The sequence below is a fragment of the Neodiprion virginianus genome, chromosome 5 (genome assembly GCF_021901495.1).
Source record: "Neodiprion virginianus isolate iyNeoVirg1 chromosome 5, iyNeoVirg1.1, whole genome shotgun sequence".
Classification (NCBI taxonomy): domain Eukaryota; kingdom Metazoa; phylum Arthropoda; class Insecta; order Hymenoptera; family Diprionidae; genus Neodiprion; species Neodiprion virginianus.
Genome location: NC_060881.1, coordinates 34,259,914 through 34,280,120, shown reverse-complemented (window position 1 = coordinate 34,280,120; position 20,207 = coordinate 34,259,914). Strand labels below are relative to the sequence as shown.

Sequence of the window (20,207 nt, the reverse complement as noted above, 5' to 3'; positions counted from 1 at the left end):
AGCGCTTCTCCTGTCACACTTCAACCTTGATTTATCTTTCCATTGCTGGAGCTGTAATGTGAGACGCATTCCGTGAATGACCAGGTAATATTTCTGTGTTATAATCAGTAAGTATTTTTCCAATGGCCGTCAGGATTCGAGCCCATCAACATCAATTGTTACTCAATGTTGACACGGAGGTGATTGTCAGTTGTCTCAGTAGCGAGGCAATTCGTGATCGTCTCCAGAGAGATAACCATACTTTCGTCGTGATCACCATCCTCGCCTTTATTCTGTTCCGTTTAACTTGCACACCGAAAGAAGCGAGAATGTCGAGACCACCGTACAAAGAAATGCCGGAGAAGGTTGTCCTTGAGAAGACCGGCACCCACGTGGAAGTAACAGCTGGACCTTACACGAAGCGGGAATTGCGTCAGTTGCTGCTGTCGTCGCTCTCGCTACTCTCTGGAATCGGGGATCGAGAGGTAATTTGATTTCCAGAACGTCCTTGTGCTCGGGTTGTACTCGGCGAACGGTTCATATGGTGAATTTCTATATCGCAGACCGAACTGATGAGGCTGTCGGGTCTGGATCCGGACGATATACGGAGTTTCAAAGCTGGCCAGACATTCGGAGCTGATGGGAGGGAACTGTTCGATGACCCAGACAAGACATCCGCAGCTCTACGGCTCGTCGAATTGATCGCCAATGAAGGGAAGCGTGACCTTGAAAATGATCTCGCTGATCTACTTCGAAGCAAAGGCATCAGCGACGATCTGTTGAAACGGATTCTTACCTACGGGCTCAACGACGAGACAATCAGGTGAACCAGCTTATCCTAAAACCAGTTTGCATGTTTAAAGGTCACTCGGAGTCGTCTATCTGCTACCGGTTTCCAATTTCGGTTCAAGGAAACGAATGTAAAAAAACCACTACTAAGTACCGTGACGATTTTATTCAGATTATTGAAAGCATTGGGTTTCACTGACGAAGAGATAGCCCGAATGTTGGGCACTTGGCAAGTATTGGCTGAGCAACGCAGCCGGTCGGAAGAATCTTGCCCATCGATGCAGTCTTATTCGGAAGAGTACATGACTCTCGAGGGTTTTTACTTGATGAGTAATTTCAGAAATCCCTTGACGAAGGCCCTCAGCGACATTACCAGCAAAAAGCCTTACAATCCTGCTGAGTATCTCGGTCACTGGCTTCTCAACTACAAGGTACAAAGATATGCAGGTCTACTGGTTATGTAAAATACATGAGTAAACACTGAAATCAGATCACAATGATACTCGACTGAATATCGTTCGATCTATTTTATGGTTGAAGATTTGTGAAGAGCGTGCACAAAAGCAGAAAGAATTCGACGCTGAGCTTCAGGCTGAGAGAGAAAGACTTCGAATCAAGGTCAGAGTTGGGTTTTTATCGATTCATCGAGCAGCTTTGAAGCTTGCTTTTTATTTCATTATCGGGGTTCCTTATTGACCGATTGACAGGTAATGCTGAATACATGCACATTTTTTAATAACTCTGTTATTTCTCGATGGATTTGAACAAAAATTGGTAAACTATCGTCTTTGGGGTCGTTGAATCCGAATTGGTAAGCAAAATTGAAAAATTTAATATGAGGGACTGAAAATGGTGGCTTTAATTACCGGTAATTACGACCAGGCCTCAGCACCCTTGTACCAAAAAGTCAAGAAGTGGAATAAGTCTTTTGAAACTTGTTACACGGGGGGTTTTGGAGTCGCTGATGATGAATTCATTAACAGAATTAAAGGATACAAAATGGCAACGACAATAATGGAAATTTTTGTAAAACTAGGCAGTTCATCTAAAAATCATTACTGGGTTCTTTTTTGGGACGCCGATGATGACTCCCTTATCAGATTTGAAGAATTGCAAAATAGAGGATCCAAAATGGCGACGGCAATACTTGAAACTTTTGTAGAACTAGACAGTCGATCTGAAAATCATCAGTTGGGTTTTTTTTCGGTTACTATGAATCCAAAATTGGAGACTAAAAGAAGAGGAAAATAAGCATAAAGTAGTAAAAACTTAGCCATAGTCAAAATAAAACTGCATACCTAAATCTGCAACTGAAGGTGAAAAAATTTACAATGAAACTTAAAATTTACCCTGAAAAGCCCCTATCTTCATCCTCAGGGGGTGGCAGATTCATAAAATTAGCTTTCGCAACGAAATCGCAGATTCCAAAATTTCGAATTTCAATATAACAACGAAATTCATAATAAAACGGAAAATTTACCCTGACCCACCCCTATTTTTACTCCCAGGGTGTAACAAATTCAAAAAATAAGTTTTACGACCAGGGACCCAAAAAAACTCCGCGTACCAATTTTGGTCTAATTTGGTCGGTTCAGTCAACGTGTGTGGCTACCGGTTTTGGCAGGAAATCTGGAAAACTCGTACCAGTCAATCTGTTAATCCATTGACGGTATTCGTAAACTTGACTCCGACATTTTCGTCAACAGGTGGTCTCTGAACCGGAGGACTTGGATCGTGTCCAGGATATGGAAGAAGAGTTGGTCGAGGACTGGAATTTTATCGATTACGAAGCGGACTAGGATGCCTGCTTCATATGAATGAAGGTTTCCGTCATCTCAATGTCGATAGAAATGAGTATAAAGTAGGTATACAGTATGTATTTAAATAGATATACGTATAATTGATTAATATTTTTTGTCCACTTTTTTGCTATGTCATCATTGCCAAGAGATAAAATTGTACTCTCTTTTTTCTACACACGAAAAACCGTCAACTTATTTACTAAAAGAAATACTGATAATTGCGAAACACAGCCGTGAATCATCGCCCTTTTTGCAATCGGAACTCGTATATATTACATATCTATGTATACGCACAGCGTAGCTAGAATGAAACAAAAAAAAAAAAAAACAAGCTTTGATATCTCCCGTTGAGTAAATACCATTTTCCATCATGGAGGTAGCACATAGATTGTGAGTAATAATAAATTAGCAACAAACAGTGAATACAATTATTAGGAAATGTTTGTTACTGCAATGACCGTATAACACGAGATGGTTATAAAAAAAATTTCGCAAAGAAGTTTATGTTTCCTTACAAAACAGATATGATAATAATAATAATAATAATAAAACCAATAAAAACAATAATAATAACAGTATCAATTATAACAAGTGCAACTTCCCGAAGTTTTGATTTAGCAACTTTCTAGCGATCTAATTTTTTACCTTCGTGATATTTATACTATACATTGATTGGCCTGATGTGCTTGCACTTGGCATGTGTCTTACAAACGTAGCGTAATAAAGTCGAGAAATAAAAAAATTACGTGTAAAGTGCCTTATCCTGTTAAATCTAATTGGCAATCGGCAAAGCGTCAATGGTGATGATGAATATTCTATGTAACTAGGATTTAGATTACAACTTTTCCTCGCAGCCTACCAGCACGTATAGGATCTGCTTAGCCTTTGAAGCGGTCCTCTCGGCTCGTCTTTTTCTAGCACATTCCTTGAATTCGCGCCAGGAAGCCAGTCGCGCCGGGTTTTTTGGGCCCCAGTGTTTGGAAGGCTCAAAAGCGGCGTATATCATCTGCAGGTGCGGAAATAACGGTTATTGAAAATTGTGATATAGTCTGCTGCTTCAAATTGCGGACTACGCTTGAACCAGCGATAGTAGGATTCAGAAAGTAACAGAGTAGGAGACGAAATTCCGGAATACAAAATTGGGCCACATTTTAGCGCAGAGTTAGTAGTACCGATTTTTGAAACTCATAGCGTCTGTGTTCTTTGGTCGTTCAAATATTATGAGTATTAAGTGATGACCAAATGTTGACAGCTGCTTGTTTCACATGTTTCGAACGACCGAAGAAGAGGAACGAGCCGAGTGGAAGAAATTAACATTACTAATTCTGCGCCAAAAATGGTGAGATATAGGGAAAACGATCGTAATGCATAAGAAACGGCCGAAAATCTAGAATAAGATCTTTCTACACTAGAGGCGCTAGAGTTGCTAACGTCAGGTTTGTTAAATTCAAGAAGGAGAATGCCCGTCATACCACGTGATACAAACAATAACAAACGGACGCCGTCAACCTGACATTGATATCACCAGTTCTACCCTCATGGACATTGTGAGAAAATGATATTTCTCCTTTTTTCTGGCCGCAAATAAAACCAAAAAAACCTATGTCGATCATTCTCCTTATATCTAGGCTCCGTGAACTTGTTAGTAGTACTTGTTTAACCCGAAGAGCAACTCACCTCGGGTAGCCCCAGATTTCGCTTGGAAATTATCGTCACCCCCATCCACAGGGGAATTTGGATAGCTCCAAATGTCATGAGCAGCCATCCAGCAGCTGAAATGTATCCACGGATGAATATTTTTGAATTTAAGAAACGTACTGTCGATCAGGGAGAATGATCTTACTGTGGGCACTGTCTGGATACGAAATACCGCTGTACTTCAACGGCTCCATTATCGCAATCGTGTAAATAAGAATCGCAGCGAGAAGAACCGGCGTCACGACGCCCCAACATAGCCTCCAGTAAACCGACGGCCGTCTGTCGAGCATGAACTCAACATCGTCGATGAAGTTCTCCAGTCCGTAGACCCAAAATATACCAGTCACCTCAAACGTGGCGAGTACAAAGACGATGAAGGATCCTGCGTAGTAATCGACTAACTGAAGCACAAACTGGCCTCCCTGTTTTCGGGGTGAAAGAAATCGTCAGACCAACGGTTAAATTGCATGAATTTGCATACTTACCGGGGTGCAGTAGACCATTCCAACCAGAAACCCGAAGATGGACGTTCCTAGGACAACGTGCCAGTGTTTCCACGTTGGGAACTGGTCGCAGATCACGCTGTTTATTCCACCGGCCAAGGCAATGGCGCTGCCGATGCCCAATACGTATAGCATGAGAAAGAATAGAAAGGAGAAGGCCTGAAATGACCAGTTGAGAGATAGATTTGCTCAGTTAATTCTCACATGCAATAGGAACGCGAGAGAAGCTAATCGTAAACGTACCTGTGGCAACACCGAAAACTTGGCGATGGCGTCTGGATACGATATGAAGGCGAGACCAGTGCCTCCCCGAACAACGTTGCGAATATCGTCGGTGCCGAGTTCGTGGGCGAGATTACCGAGTATTCCAAATATCGTGAAGCCAGCCATGAGACTGGTGAAAGTGTCGAGGGTCGTTACAACCATCGCGTCTCTGAGGAAGAGTCAGAATTATCGCATGGTTCACTATCCTTAAAAACCTGATTACGTGGGAGCGAAACTGTCTAGATTTATCGTAATATACCTGTATATGTTGTGGTCGAATTCGTTGTACGACGAGTACATAACCACTCCGCCAAAGCAAACCGACAGAGAGAAGAAACACTGCGTAACCGCTGCGTACCAGACGTTCGGGTCGAACAGTTTCTCCCAATTCGGTTTGATGAAGAAAATGATTCCGTCGATGGCGCCTTCGAGGGTCACAGCTCGGATGAGCAGAGCTATCATAATTATGTAGGGAAAGATGGCCAGAAAGTAGGCCGCCTTCCCGGATCCCTTCACTCCGCGGGCAAGTACGCCGAATATACAACACCATGCGAAAAGTAGGCACAACGTAAGCCTCCAATCAGGTAGCCCGATGCCATCATCAATGTTCTCCTTTTCCCTCAGAACAGTTTTCCTATAGTATAACAAGATGTTGTAAATTTTATCCTGCACTGACAAGAAAGGTATCCCAGGTCGATCTCTTCGATTTGATTCCTTTTGTAATATGTTATAGTAAACTAAAAACCGAGTGATGTGCATTTTTTGTATCTGCCATCAAACACTTTAAGGGGGAGAAACCACCCTCCAAAATAAGGCATGTCGAGTGGAAATTTCGCAGTTTTAATTTTTTTTTTTTTAATACTGAGAGAATTGCTTTTTTCATTTCTCGTTATGAGAAGACTTCTCCAGTTGGATTGGTTAAAAAATATTATGTTTTTGTGGGTGAAACTGCCAAATCACCTCTTGACATGCCTTACTTTAAAGGGTGGTTTTTAGTCTACTATAACATATTACAAAAGAAATCAAATCGAAGAGATCGACCTTTGATACCTTCCTTGTGAGTTGGCTTATCTTTTGATAGCAGAACTCACGAGAAGTATAGCTCCGCGGAACTTCTCATTGTCCCGTTTCCGGCTATTACTGAATCGTTGGACTTGACAGAGTCCACGCAGCCATCCCACTCCTCAAGGCACCTAGACCACGGGAGTTCGTAGCTGAAACTTTTGATCAGATAGAATAGCGTCAAGGACATCAGAGAGCAGTAATACGTCCCGACGGAGATCATCGAGAACATCTGCGCCCAGCCGACACCTTTAAAGCCAGGAGCCAGGGCCCACATCTTGACCGATGATCTGCTGGTGAACTGGCCCATTATCATTTCGAGATAGTAGAACGGCTTGCCGACGACGAAGAGGACGATTATATACGGAATGAGGAAGGCACCGCCACCGTTTTCGTACGCCGTGAAAGGAAATCGCCACACGTTGCCCAGGCCAATGGACATCGCGATACAAGACATCAAAAACTCGAGTCCACTTCCCCAAGTCGCTCGCTCCTCGCCGTCCTCGGCTATGGTCTGAAATCGTGATGACGACCATGTTTTATTACGGGATTCGAAGAGGCTTAGGACCAGCTTACCATTTGTTCCTTAGGTGCGGTGGACGGCGTTTGAAAGTGACTGAAGTTGGAATCATTATTCCCATACTCCCTCGCGATTTCCTGAAATATTGTTCAAGGATCAGAAATTGCCGATGGGGTGGAATCACACCGAATAAACTCGTCTTGATATCGTACTCACCTTACCCAGATCGACGGCTGCACCGTCGTCGCCGAGAAAGGACGGATTCCGCCTCCCATCCTACGAAAGAAACACTCAGGTTACGCAACGGCTGATGAAAGGGGCACCCGTCGTAATCTGAAATATATTTCGCCGCGATTCTGGTTTGTGTGCGAGCCACGGTATTCCCCACGTGCTTAATAATGACATAACGCGTGACCGACTAGTCTTACAGGCATCTACGAATATATGGGTATTCCGTATAACACCGGCATGCGAATAGTTCGGCTATGGTTTGAAATTGTTATATCGAATCGAATGCTGGGTCGATAATTTACCGGCTTTTATTACCGTTGACTATGAAAGTATCGCAAGATCGCAAACACGAAATGCTATCTCGCTGTCGCGAGTTGTTCTATTGACGTTCACTCTGCCATGAATGGTAACTAGCTGATTTCGACCTTCACTTTTTGCATCGCCTAGTTGATGCGACGCGACCGTGTGCATATATTATTACAAAACCAATATTCAGAACCTGATTTTTCCTGGGCTCGTCACATTCTCCAGAAATCGGTCGTCTTGTGAGAACAAGTATTCTATAAACTGTGCCAATTTAAAATCCTCGGAAAATAGCGAGCAGTTAAAAAACTGTTCGGATTTATAATGAAACCGTAAACGTCGATTTTGTTGACTATGAAATACGCTTCGACATCGGGTAGTGCCAAAAGTATGTTAATTGTTTCAAAGGGACTCGCGTGTATTGCAAAGCATGAATCCCGATGTTAAACGGACTTGAGTCGAGATTCCGTCTTAGGGCACTTTCTATTTTCAATGCTATTCTTTGACGCATAGTTGTTCGCTGGCCATAATTTATTGATCAATGCCGAAGTAGCAAGTATATTTTATACGCATCATTCAGTTGCACGGTACCTGCACAAGAAAAACCAAACCATCCAAACTTCACGGTGTCCACACTTTCGGAATGTATTACACTACTGCGATTGCGAGATAAAACGTGTTCTCAATTTTTTTTTTTTACCGATTTCACAAATGTATCTTACCAATTTACGTCTTGGTATACAAAACATGACTACATCATGTACTCGGCTTGACAGACAACCTTTGCGAAATATATACGTATGCGTAACGATTCCCGACCGATTCTTTTTTTCAATCAATGTTCACGAGACGAGCACTTTTTCGCGACTTATATCGCCGCTCTGATTTTCTCTCACAATTTTGAAGTTGCACTGTTGGAAATGCGGTGTTAAATGAATATTCTGTAGAAGTCCACACCATTTTGGTGTTGATTTTAAGACCACTTGGTGTCGAGTATCGACCGATTTACACCGACGATGTTTGTACTTTAATTGACACCGTGAATTTTCTGACAGTGTTATAAGGGTTTATTGGAATATCGCCTACCCACCTTTGGCACGACCATCCTGCCCGCGGGTTGGTCCCAATTGCCTCACCAGCCCACGTCTAGCGATTCAAATGCGGGTGGACACTGCGTGAGCATAACACCCAGAATCGAAACCCACAGACTATGGACCACTACAGGGTGATATACTGCTTTCGACGCGATTTACGGGAGCAGGTGGACAGCAGCGAAGGAGGAGGAGATCTGCAGGTGCTGTTCTGCCGAAGTCGAACCACTTACTGCCTGTCGGTGATCACCAGTTGTAAAAGTTTAACATCGTTCGTTACGAAGTAGGGATAGTTGTACTTCGCCTCTCTGACCTCAGCTATTCGGCTACCACCGGATATTTTTTATCATCCTCTTTTTCCCCCTTGCTTCGTCCAGAATGTGGTCCGCGGGAACGTTTATGTTTTGGGCAGCCTCTTTTACCGCAGCATCGCTAAATTAGTGTGAGCCATGGTACGAGAAAAAAAAGTTTAATAGCAGGAACATTCTTTTCGGACTCTTTCATTTGCTCGTGGCGTTGCAGACTTCAGTGCCATTATTAACGGTAACTGCCAATGAATCGTAGCATTTATAGCAACGCTGCTATAACCTGACCGTGGAGATGTGAACACTTTTTTGAATCTTTTCTGAAAGGATAAAAATTCCTAAATATCGAAATCGTTATGGTCCAATTCACCGAACTCTGGTTATACCTAATATATACTCTCTTGCACGTAGATGTCGAAGTGGAGCGAGTCTTTCACACTTTCTTATTTACTTTTTGTCATAAATTCGAACAAATCAACTCATATTCACGTAACATTATAATCCATCATTCGCTGATCAAAAATGAGAAAGTTTCGTAGACCCTATACAAATACGTTGACAGAATGACAATTCCGAGTGCACTGAGCTCCGCATTCTTAAATTATGTACCTGTGTCTGTTGCTGATCTGATTTAGCACGCTGAATCCCGGCTGTGAGAGCACATATACGTCAAAGTTATGGTGCAGCTACATGTACAACGCTCAAGGAAATTCCGGTATGGATTCCTAAAAGTCAGATCTAACTCGAGGTTATCCTCATGTGTGTAAAGGTCCTCGACTATTCCGCGAACGCGTCATGCATGACGTCAGTCATAATCTTATAATACATTCAGACTACCGATCTCCATCTGGTCGCGTCAATCGCTGAAAGACGGGACAAATTTTTGGTTTTCCCACTTCAGTCTGGAGACGGGAATGTCGAGAATTGGTACGCGCAAACCTAGAAACTTGTAAAGCTCAGGGAATTTTGAGACTGTCGAAGAAATAAACTCGTTCTTATACAAAGTAAATGTTAAGAAAGAAAAGATTGCAATCAAAATGTATTTTCGTCGCACCACTTCGTACATTGTATATTTATTATTTAATGACAAACCTTCTTTCGTTTTTTTTTTCTCACGGGAAATCGCAGGCTATTGTTTGTAAATTGGTAGTTAAACAGTAAGATAGTTACTATGTAGGTAAGATTGAAGATATTAGTATGTAATGTGTAAAAAAATTTGGCAATCATCAGTGGTATATTTCTAGACAGATTACTGGAACAATCCTATTTTCAGGCGGGAATACCTGGAATAGTCGGGGAATTTCAGATTCCAAAAAGCATGCAAACCCTGAATGTAGAACTGGCATTTTACGATGTTACGTTGATCTGAAATCACGCAACGATTGCAGTAGAAGCAGGTGTATAATGTGTGTGTATGGGGTATACATAACTCAGCGATTTGAACCTTGCATGGAAAGGCACGGCACGGCACAAAGCATTATCTTACTCTCACTGTCACTCTCACTTTCGCACGTTATTGAGACACCGTGTGTCGAGGATACGGAGGAATGTTGAAAAACTGCGAGTACAGCAAGCCTAGATTTAACATCATTCGGAGGAATAGTCTCTGAGGATTTTTTTTAATACAGTGCGCATAGGCGGAAATCGTTTATTAGTAATCCCACGATCGTGGAAAATGCCCGTTGCATTGGCTGTTTCTTTGTCTCGTAACTGTGAGAAAATATTTTTCGAAGCAGATATTCGCAACAATACATATTATGATCTCCGATGTCAACGTCGCAGTATTGTTAACCATTGTCAATATACGTGCCTACGCAATTTTTCTTTTCAACTGCAATTTATTTCGAACAAACAACTTCTATTCACCGATACCCATCTCGGTGGAACGATCGGGTGATAAATATTCACTCTTTGACATACAATGGACGCTAGACGTTTTTCATTTGTATCCCACGATCAGAAGACTGATCAACAATGTTTTATGATGAATTCGCGCAGTACGAAATAGAGATAAACGAGTATGATAAAAAAGTTTGCATTACTTCCGACTCTCCTAATTTGGTTGAGGAAAATTTATTTTTTTAATTTTTAATTTAGGCAAAAACGCATTAATAACTCATACCTCGTTGCTGAGGAACGGATTAAAAAACCTCTGACATTCATGGCTGTTTCCCATGACCAGGAGAACCTTTTGTTATTTACTGTTTACAGATACTCATGTCATTGTATAATATCCGTTGCACTCGTTATGGCTACACTGTCGTTAACATCATGTTAACTAAAAATCTACAATCTATACCATTCACGGAACTAAAAAATTATACGTAATATACAGGGTGAGGAAAAAGTATGAAAAACCTTAGTAGCCTGGCGGGGTTTGGTGAGAAAAAAAATTACCAAAGTTCAATCTTAGGTCATTTTTAACAAGGGATCGAAGCCTGACCTTTGATTGCACCTTGAACCTCACCTTCAAGATTATTTTGAGATCAACTTTGATCTTTCAAATGGGAACCCCCATTTTTTGTGCCAGAATCAGAAAGAGTGGGAAATTTTCAGAAGAAATTTAAGAAATGTAAAATTTCCCGCTCTATTCGATTCTAACATTAAAAATGGGTGTACCGACTTAAAAAATCAAAGTTGATCTCTAAATGACCTTGAAGATGAGGTTTAAGGTTAAATCGAAGGTTATCATTGAATCCTTTGTTAAAAATGACTTATGATTTAACCTTAGCAATTAGTTTTTCACCGAACCCCGCGAAATTTTTAGGGGTTTCCATACTTTTTCCTCAACCTGTATAAGGATATACTGTATAAAGTTTCGTTCGGTTGTGCACAAGAGATTTCGACATTTTCGGCGGAGGATTGGGTAGGAAACGTAGGATCTTTCGACTGATTAATTCAATTCAACATTCAGCTTGGAAAAAATTAATGTTTATTAATATTCTGAGGTAATTATGGATCACGCCGAACTGCCTGAAAGTTTCACGTGCAAGCCGTGAGGCCGCTGCCAATACAAGCGGCGTACGCCATGAAGTGAGGAATGGTGTTCTGTTCCAGAGTTCCGGTAAACAGATGCGACCATGGACCACGAGTGAAGATAGCGACGTCGTCTCCGCCATGGGTTTCCGAATTGAGGGGGACCATTGCGGGATATTCGTATCTTACGTAGGCTGCAAGGTGACAAAAAATTACAAACGATGTCAACGCTGTATGATCACCTTGATGAAAATTTCTACTACTACGAATAATTACAGAAATTGGAACATTTCGTATTATTTCTAAAAAAATTGTAAATACGAATAGTTTATCGTGAAGAATTGTTAATTTTCGTTAACAAATTGTAATATCTTGTACATTTTTTGCTGACAAGATACAAATTTTCATGAAAATCTACAAGTTTTTATGACAAATTATGCATATTTACGATTTTGTAGGAAAACCATTTTTTTGCACAAAATTGTATGAAATGTCTAACAATTTCTCGAAAAATTGAAAATCGTAGAAATCATTTTCATCAGGGCAGCGCAAACGCGACGAAAAGGAAGCAGAACGGCTTACTAAAGTCGTCTTCCGAAAGGTCATAGCGAGTGCTGTTCGAAGGAGTTTTGTATCCAGGCCCGTTTGCGTAGCTGAGGGTCGTGTATGGCAGACCATCCGCGCCATTGATGCCAGACAGTCCCAAGATGTCGTTACCGCGCACTGGATATCCGGATAAACTCATGACGTGAGCGTGATCCGCTGTCACGAGAATCAAGGTGTCGCTTTCGTCCGTCATTTCATCGGCAATACGAACGGCCGATGCGAGTTCCACCGTCTCAGCCAAAGCCAAGCGAGTGTAGGTGCTGTGATGAGCGTGATCTATGCGACCCCCTGTCCGGGTTTGAATAAAGCAGAAATGAGCGAATCGTAGTCACAATGCGTTTTTTCAAAATTCTGTCAAACGAATCGTTGCAATCCATGACTTGCCTTCGACGAAGAGGAAATACCCGTTGCTGTTTTTCTGCAGAATCTTTATCGCCGCTTCAGTCATCTCGGTGAGAGTCGGTTCCGTCACTGGATCCGCCTCCAATTGGTACTGGCAGTGACTGCTCTCAAACAGACCTAGAAGGTAGTCAACATCGTCGGGGTTGTCGATGATCTGTCGGAGTCCGCTTCTGTTCCAAACGTAACTGTACGAGCTGTCGCGATCAGTTTTGTCCTGCTTCCAGGTCTCGATAAGGTCGACGCCGTCTTCTCTGTACCCGTAATCACCCTCGTCGTCGACGGTTGTGGTCGGGAGAAATTCACGACGTCCACCACCGAGGATTACCTGCGTTAATTACTCATTCGCACATTCCCTGGTAAAGAGACAATTCAAAGTTCGAGTTTTGTAGGTACCTGGAAATCTTGACCAGGATACGTCGTGATGAGCTGAGTCGCGATGTCCAGACAGACCGAGGCATTGAAACCGTCGTCATTTACGTCAGCGTCGGACTCCCAATTTCTGTCAGCGGTTCTTGCATACGTGCCTGACGGCGAAGCGTGCGTTACTCTGGTCGTGGTCACAATACCGGCTGATTTTCCTCCTTCCAAAGCCCACTGGGCAATGGACGATAAGTGGTTGCTGGTATTGGTCATGGCCTCGCAATCTCCGTAGGACACTCCAGCGTTCAAGCCGATTACTCCATCGTTCGTCTTAACTCCGGTGAGATACGCCGTTGCTGAACAGGCGGAATCAGCAACTTGTGAATCCACGCAATAGGTCTACGAACAAAGTTGTTTCAATACGTACGATAAACTTTGCCACACGTTCCAACGACTCTGAAGTAAACCCATTGATTCTTAAAGCGAACTGTAGTATAATACCTTGGAAAGACCGCTGTAGGGAAATGATTCCCAGTGCAATTCATCCTCTTCTCCAGTTTCACCCTTCAGCTGTCCCAGGTACATTCGCGCAGCCGCCAAAGTGGGAATGGACATGCCGTCTCCAAGGAAGATGATGATATTTTTAGCTTGATTTGTATTCTGACGTACTTTTGTTTTCGTCTTTAGCATAGACTGCGCCAGGTTATTCCAGTAAGCTGAAGCTGTCAATTATATCTCATATGGTATTGAAGTCACAGTTCCTTAGAGATTGGCATACTAAACTTACAATTAGAAAGTCTTGAGAGTAGGAATTTCACTATCAAATTTCTGAACGCCTTAGCCATTTACGGTGTTTTACCAGACAATAGCAAGGTGTTCTCAGAGTAAATTGAGAGCAAATAATTCTTACTCGTTTCATCCTCAAGATCAGCTGAACTTCGACTAGTCTGTGATCCAGATCTATCCAGTGATCGCCCAGCAGTGTACCTGCCAGTCTGGTGCCAATATTCTTCCTCTATGTCCGCTATTAAAGAAAAATGATTTTGCACAGTCTTAATCTTGATAGCTTACACATTCCATAAACGATACCCGTTTATACCTACAATTGGTCCGATAAACTTTCAATGGGATTCTCAACCACAATTCTCTTTGGTACAACACCACCAATAATTGAAATCTAATAACGCATGAGATGATTATCACACCCGATAATTTATATCCCGTGATGTCGCAGAAGTCCAATGGATGTGCGATGAATTATATCCATCATGCAATAACCTTTAGACAGACGTCGAGTGGATGATGTTTTAATCGATAAATGTAGGCAGGTGAAAAATTGAAACGATGAGATATGGTGAACAAGGTTATCAGAGATGTTATAGACTGTAAGGTATACGATTATCAGAAGGTGTTCTGATTCAAGAATATCTCAAACCCGTGCAGACCAAATTAATCGATGGAAAAGCCTTTGCTATACCAAATATTAAACGTTTTCGTGATCAGTTGTCGACTGCGGTTTTGTTTTTCCATAAAAAGCAACGTTTTTTCTTCTATAATCGCTTATCACAATCGAAGCCACTTCACCCACTTCACATATTTTCAAATAAAACAACTGTATCTTAACTAAAATAAGACTTAATTGTGATAGACAGTCAAGTTCAATATTTAATGACACCTGTGTGATCGCATGTTAACATTGAAAGCATATTTACCTCGGGATATGTCCGGACGACCAGCTACCACCGCCACGATCAGGGCAACCGGTAGGATGTGCCGCAGTGACGTCATAGTGACCAAAGAGCAGGGGCCGATCACCAAGAAACGCAGTGGCGACGGACAACTGATGATATGGCAATCAAGCACTTCACGGCAATGATCTAACTGCTGAAAGGCTACTACCTCGAAGAACTTATACTTATAAGCCTAAACGGCTACCCTCTTCGCCCCGAAGCAAAGTTAGATTCATATTGGTAAGTGTTATCTGCCGTTAGATATACGCAACATGTTAACGTCTGTACATCACAGGATTACCTAATAAGAAATAATCTTGAAAGTACGATGTTACGATTGATAATTACGCTCAAATCGTAACTTGAGATCAACATTTTAAAGAGACAGAGATTACTATGGTCAGTGGGACGTGGACTTCGTTGTTAATTGAAAGTTTATAAATACGTGAAGTGCGAATATTCGGCATTTATGATATGTTATACCTACTCTGGTTTCTGTTTAAGGAATTCGTTGGGTATGGCTAAAATAAATGTGACATCGCTTGGCTACGTAATTATAGTAAACAACGGTTGACACATCAATAAACAGTTCATCACAGATCTAGCATAATTATACAGCTCATCTGAAATATGTTTTGATTAATCTACAACGAATTAATTTTCGCACCCTACGAAGGATTCCACTTCCAATTTACTAGTGAATAATTTCTTGCGTTAATCCTAGAACAGTAACGTCGGGGGGGGGGGGGGGAGGGGGGGGGGGGGGACACCCCACGCGAATTTCAATTTCCGGCCGCAAGTGAACAATTTACGTTCTCGACTCGAGACACATCAATTTTCGACCAATTTCTTACAACTCGAGCAAAAACGTTTTTGGCCCACGTGATTCTTTATTAAAAAACGAATAAAATCGTACCCTATAGGACTATTAACGATGCGATGTACCCGAGAGATGGAATTTACAAAATTGGGGCGTTTTTTCACCCCACAATACCGAAATAAGTAAAAAAGAAAAACCTTACCGTTCTAGGATTAAAAATATTATATAAAAATCTTGTGCGCAATTGCGTAAGCAAAAACCGAATCCACGTGGACCTGCGGAATCCAAAATATCAGTATGCATGCATAATATAACAACATGATTATTTGAAACGATTAATTTATTTACCTACACAAAAACGTCACAGTTGTCACATTTTCACGGCTCATAAGTCTCACGATTTCGACTCAATTGCTTACAGTGAATTTATATGCTCTGCTGCTGATTATCTTGCTCAGTTAATCAACGTGCAAGACTTCTGTCACGTGTAATTTAGCCGGGATGATGGGAGTACAGGAAACTGGGGCTCAATGATACTTTGACGTGGTAATAATGCGTCAGATCAATGCAGCGATTAGTTTTAAAGATAAAATTCGACAATGAGCGAGAAATTAGTAATGATTTTGTAACGGGCCATTCTCGAGTGTGTTACACAGGAGCACATCAAACGTAGGTAATTAATCAGACTATGTTTCAACGAAGGTATGTGAAAAAAATTATACGGGTACTACGTAATTGCGAATTATTCTTTATTTCAGAAAACACAATGACTTGAATTTTTCACACTCGTTGAATAACGGCAAAACGCACAATCAAGGGTACAAAATATAAGGATTTTGTATCATTCGTGCTCAGTCTTGAAATCCTCAAATGCTGGGAAAACGGATTTGCCAACTATCATCACGTGCAAGCCGTGAGGCCTGTACCAATACAGGCTGCGTACGCCATGAAGTGGGCAATGCTGCTTTGCTCTAGGGTACCGGAAAAGAGGTGGGACCACGGACCACGAGCAAATATCGCCACGTCGTCTCCGCCGTGAGTTTCCGAAGACAGTGGAACGGTCGCAGCGTATTCGTACCTCACAAGAGCTGCAAGGTTTGTGAGTAAAAGCGGTTGAAAAAAACGTTTGCGAAATGGTTAATGTCTACACTGTATAAAATGCTATGTTAAAATTGACTAATAGTAGCCGGTGTCAACCACTATAGTCTTGTTTTCTTCTGGTCAATTCAGAACTTGAACGTTAGATAGTGTTAGATTCACACCAGAAAATATTACATACAAGTCCAAACCGCATTTTTTGGTTTACAATGTATGTGACAACACCTAACAAGCAAAACGTCTTACTCAAATCGTCGTCAGAGATGTCGTATCGGGTACTATTGGATGGCGTTTTGTATCCAGGACCGTTGGCGTAGCTCAGCGTTGTGTAGGGAAGATTGTCAACCCCGCTAATATCGGCGACCCCGAGAATATCGTTTCCGCGACTTGGGTATCCGGATATACTCATGACGTGTGCGTGGTCTGACGTCACAACAATAAGGGTGTCGCTCTCCTCGGTCAGCTGGTCCGCAAGACGAACCGCGGCCGCCATTTCCACCGTTTCGTCCAAGGCAAGGTGCGCATACGACGAATGATGGGCATGATCAATGCGGCCACCTATTGGAGTTGGAAGAAGGAATCGGTAGCTTATAATTTAATCTCTCACTCTGTTGCGACGGAATTTGCACCCTTCCACGTACCCTCCACGAATAGGAAGTACCCGTTGTCGTTCTTCCGTAGGATCTTTATGGCCGCTTCCGTCATCTCTGCGAGAGTGGGCTCAGTTTCGGGGGTAGATTCCAGGTGGTACTGACAGTGGGAACTCTCGAAGAGTCCCAAGACGTAGTCGACATCGTCGGGATTGTCTATTACGTTCCGGAGGCCACTTCGGTTCCAAACGTAACTGTACGAGCTGTTACGATCAGCCTTGTTCTGCTTCCAGGTCTCGATCAAATCCACACCATCTTCTCTATAACCGTAACTACCTTCGTCGTCCACGGTTGAGTTTGGGAGAAACGTTCGACGTCCACCGCCTAAAACAACCTGAAATACTTCGTTATTGGGATTGTCACTATGCAATGCATCACCTGGTGGAAAAAAATTAAACTAATGCAATCGGGTTGGCAGCTGACCGTTGACCGTGTTTTGATGCGTATGGATGGTAGGAACAGGCATATTAATGATTATGTTTGATTAATTTATATGACATGAGCAAATTAAAAGCCCAAGAATTACGATTTGCCTCCATCAGAATTAAAAACTTAGGTTATGTGGTGATAAAATGGCACCGACAACCAGGCTCTGACGTAATGAGGACATTTTTCAATACTACCTTGCGCATTAGCTAACCGACCATTACTCCGGTTATCAGTCAAGGACTTACTTGAAAGTCTTTTCCAGGGTATTCAGTCACGAGCTGCGTTGCTATGTCCTTGCAAACTGTGGGGTTGTAACCGTCATCCGTCACGTCTGCGTCGGTCTCCCAATTTCGCTCAGAGGTGTGCGCGTATGCTCCAGCGGGTGAGGCGTGTGTCACCCTCGTAGTCGTAACAATTCCGGCCGATTTTCCTTCGTTCAGAGCCCATTCGGCAATGGACGACACATGATTATCAGTGTCAGTTGAGGCTTCGCAATCTCCGCGAGTCACGATACCGTTGACACCAAGCTGTCCGTTGTTAGTCTTAACTCCGCAGAGGTAAGCCGTCGCTGTACTTGCAGAGTCAGCTACTTGCCGGTTAAGATTGTAGGTCTGGAAGCAGTTAAAGGGTACTGAAATTCTGAGCTTGACCATCTTTCCCAGAATCTAAAAGAAGCCTGTTGTCTATAGTTATGTCACCTTGGAGAATCCAGTGAAGGGAAACGTTTCCCAGTGCAAAGAATGCTCCTCTCCACTGTACCCATGGAGCTGTCCAAGATACGTTCGAGCAGCCATTAAAGTAGGAATTGACATTCCGTCACCGAGGAACATGATTACATTCTTTGCTTTGTTTGTGTTCAGCCTGTTTTTTGCCTTCGACTTGAGCGCGGTTTGCCCGTCATTGTACCAGTAAGCTGTGGCTGTCAAATCAAGACGAAGAAAATTGTCACATAGGGTCATCAGTGTGACACTTACGGAAGAAATGATACAACATATTTATAAAAAGAATCAATAGTTGTTCGGTAAATTATAAGTCATACACGAAATCAGTTATGGTTTTATGACTGATGAGACCATAGCACAGGTTCCTGCACTTTGTTTATGTTTACATTACGTACTCGTTTCATTCGAAAGATCAGCAACACCTAATTTTCCCAGGGATCTCTCTGACCTATCTAGTTTTTCCAGAGAATTCGGATGCCACCGCGATTCCTCCGCTTCCTCTGCGAAAAAAATTACTTATTCTCACATCTCGAGGTCTTTGCGTACTTTTATGTATTTGCTATCCTTTGAATTAAGTTCACATAGTTATAGACTCAATCCCAAGCCTATTCTTTGTTTCCGAACAAATTTCCATCGCTAGTAAAAATCTGTTACTCCAACGATTCGAATTTTTGCTCGTTTTTTCTGCCAATCGCTTATTATCGATGGGATTAGATAAAAGTTATTTGTTCAAGCACCAGCCGTAGCTAACACAAAATTATCATGCGCTTAAGTAATATCAGGATAACAATAAACGTGCATAAAACGTGACCGTATAGCAATAAACTTGAATATAACTGCAGCTCCTAACGTGGAAATCGTGAAACCAAAAACTATGGCATGAAGTCACCCCTACTGAAAATGTTGATGCGTTAAATCATAAAATGTTTTGAAAGAATTCAACATGTAATTTATTAAATGATTTTCTTGTAAATTCAATAAAACATATAACAAATTACATAACAAATTACAAAAACACAAATCATCCGATTTACTCGATTATTAATCTATAATGATTTAGTAGGATTTTTGATCTGGTATATCTGATGGTTCGCGCTTTTTAAATTGAATACGTGATTTTTTATGTATTTTTACGAATTTATAAGATAAATCATGTAATAAATTACACGCTGAATTCTTTCAAAAGATCTTATGACTTAACACGTGAAGATTGGCAGTACGGCGTACGTGATGTATTTTAACATCACCACCCTCAAGATACAACTTTGAATCTAGACTCGTTGCAATATCCCGATCGATATTTACCTGACGTCAAACTGGGACGCCCAGCAACAGCCGCCACACTCACAGCAAGGAGGAAGAAGTGCAGTAAAGGTTTCATAGTGATCGAAAACCTGGATTTCAGCTAAGGCCGAAGAGAGAAAAAAAATAATTAAGTACTAAAGTCACAAGGAACCTCCTCCCGGCACCGATCTAACTGTTGTAAGGAAGTCGGCGACCAGAACTTCTAATATAAGATTTCATGGCGAGCCCTCTTCTCCCCGACACGTGTTGAGACTCATGGTATGTACCTACAAAGCATTATCTTGCATTCATATATTCGGGCGTGTCATGTCGTTTGACGACACATTACACGTGTAATGGAAAGGTGCGTGAATGCCAATAATTTACTGATTTCTTAATCCGTGAGTTAGGATCTCGCCTTTGTGGTCACGTGAACTGCACTGCGCACTTAAAGAGCTTGGAGTGATTAGAGATAATGGTCTCAAAGATTGTGTACAAGTGGGTGATAGGGGATTATCAAATAAACGATGCACGTTAACATCCCACGATTATTTAATTGATTCGCATTCGCACATCAAATTGT

The 20,207-nt window shown here is 41.9% G+C and overlaps 4 protein-coding genes across 4 annotated transcripts; 1 reads left to right on the top strand and 3 right to left on the bottom strand.

The window, feature by feature from the left end:
• Positions 1-942: 942 nt before the first annotated feature.
• On the top strand, positions 943-2,917 carry LOC124306399 (uncharacterized). Its single transcript, XM_046767079.1, has 3 exons — positions 943-1,199; positions 1,309-1,386; positions 2,475-2,917. The coding sequence occupies exons 1-3, from the start codon at positions 984-986 to the stop codon at positions 2,565-2,567; spliced, it is 387 nt and encodes a 128-aa protein (XP_046623035.1). The 5' UTR covers positions 943-983; the 3' UTR covers positions 2,568-2,917.
• LOC124306381 (sodium-dependent nutrient amino acid transporter 1) lies at positions 2,631-8,481 on the bottom strand. The gene is made up of 10 exons (XM_046767037.1): positions 8,242-8,481; positions 6,834-6,893; positions 6,674-6,754; positions 6,127-6,611; positions 5,295-5,669; positions 5,015-5,204; positions 4,754-4,930; positions 4,414-4,690; positions 4,248-4,342; positions 2,631-3,576 (listed from the first exon to the last, which is right to left on the bottom strand). The coding sequence occupies exons 1-10, from the start codon at positions 8,254-8,256 to the stop codon at positions 3,406-3,408; spliced, it is 1,926 nt and encodes a 641-aa protein (XP_046622993.1). The 5' UTR covers positions 8,257-8,481; the 3' UTR covers positions 2,631-3,405.
• Positions 8,482-11,460: 2,979 nt separating this feature from the next.
• Positions 11,461-14,784, bottom strand: LOC124306387 (membrane-bound alkaline phosphatase-like). Its single transcript, XM_046767045.1, has 7 exons — positions 14,604-14,784; positions 13,802-13,915; positions 13,393-13,613; positions 12,925-13,290; positions 12,514-12,856; positions 12,106-12,417; positions 11,461-11,717 (listed from the first exon to the last, which is right to left on the bottom strand). The coding sequence occupies exons 1-7, from the start codon at positions 14,677-14,679 to the stop codon at positions 11,530-11,532; spliced, it is 1,620 nt and encodes a 539-aa protein (XP_046623001.1). The 5' UTR covers positions 14,680-14,784; the 3' UTR covers positions 11,461-11,529.
• A 1,389-nt stretch (positions 14,785-16,173) lies between these two features.
• Positions 16,174-19,794, bottom strand: LOC124306388 (membrane-bound alkaline phosphatase-like). The gene is made up of 7 exons (XM_046767046.1): positions 19,646-19,794; positions 18,736-18,840; positions 18,317-18,537; positions 17,864-18,229; positions 17,181-17,523; positions 16,786-17,097; positions 16,174-16,529 (listed from the first exon to the last, which is right to left on the bottom strand). The coding sequence occupies exons 1-7, from the start codon at positions 19,719-19,721 to the stop codon at positions 16,342-16,344; spliced, it is 1,611 nt and encodes a 536-aa protein (XP_046623002.1). The 5' UTR covers positions 19,722-19,794; the 3' UTR covers positions 16,174-16,341.
• Positions 19,795-20,207: the final 413 nt, after the last annotated feature.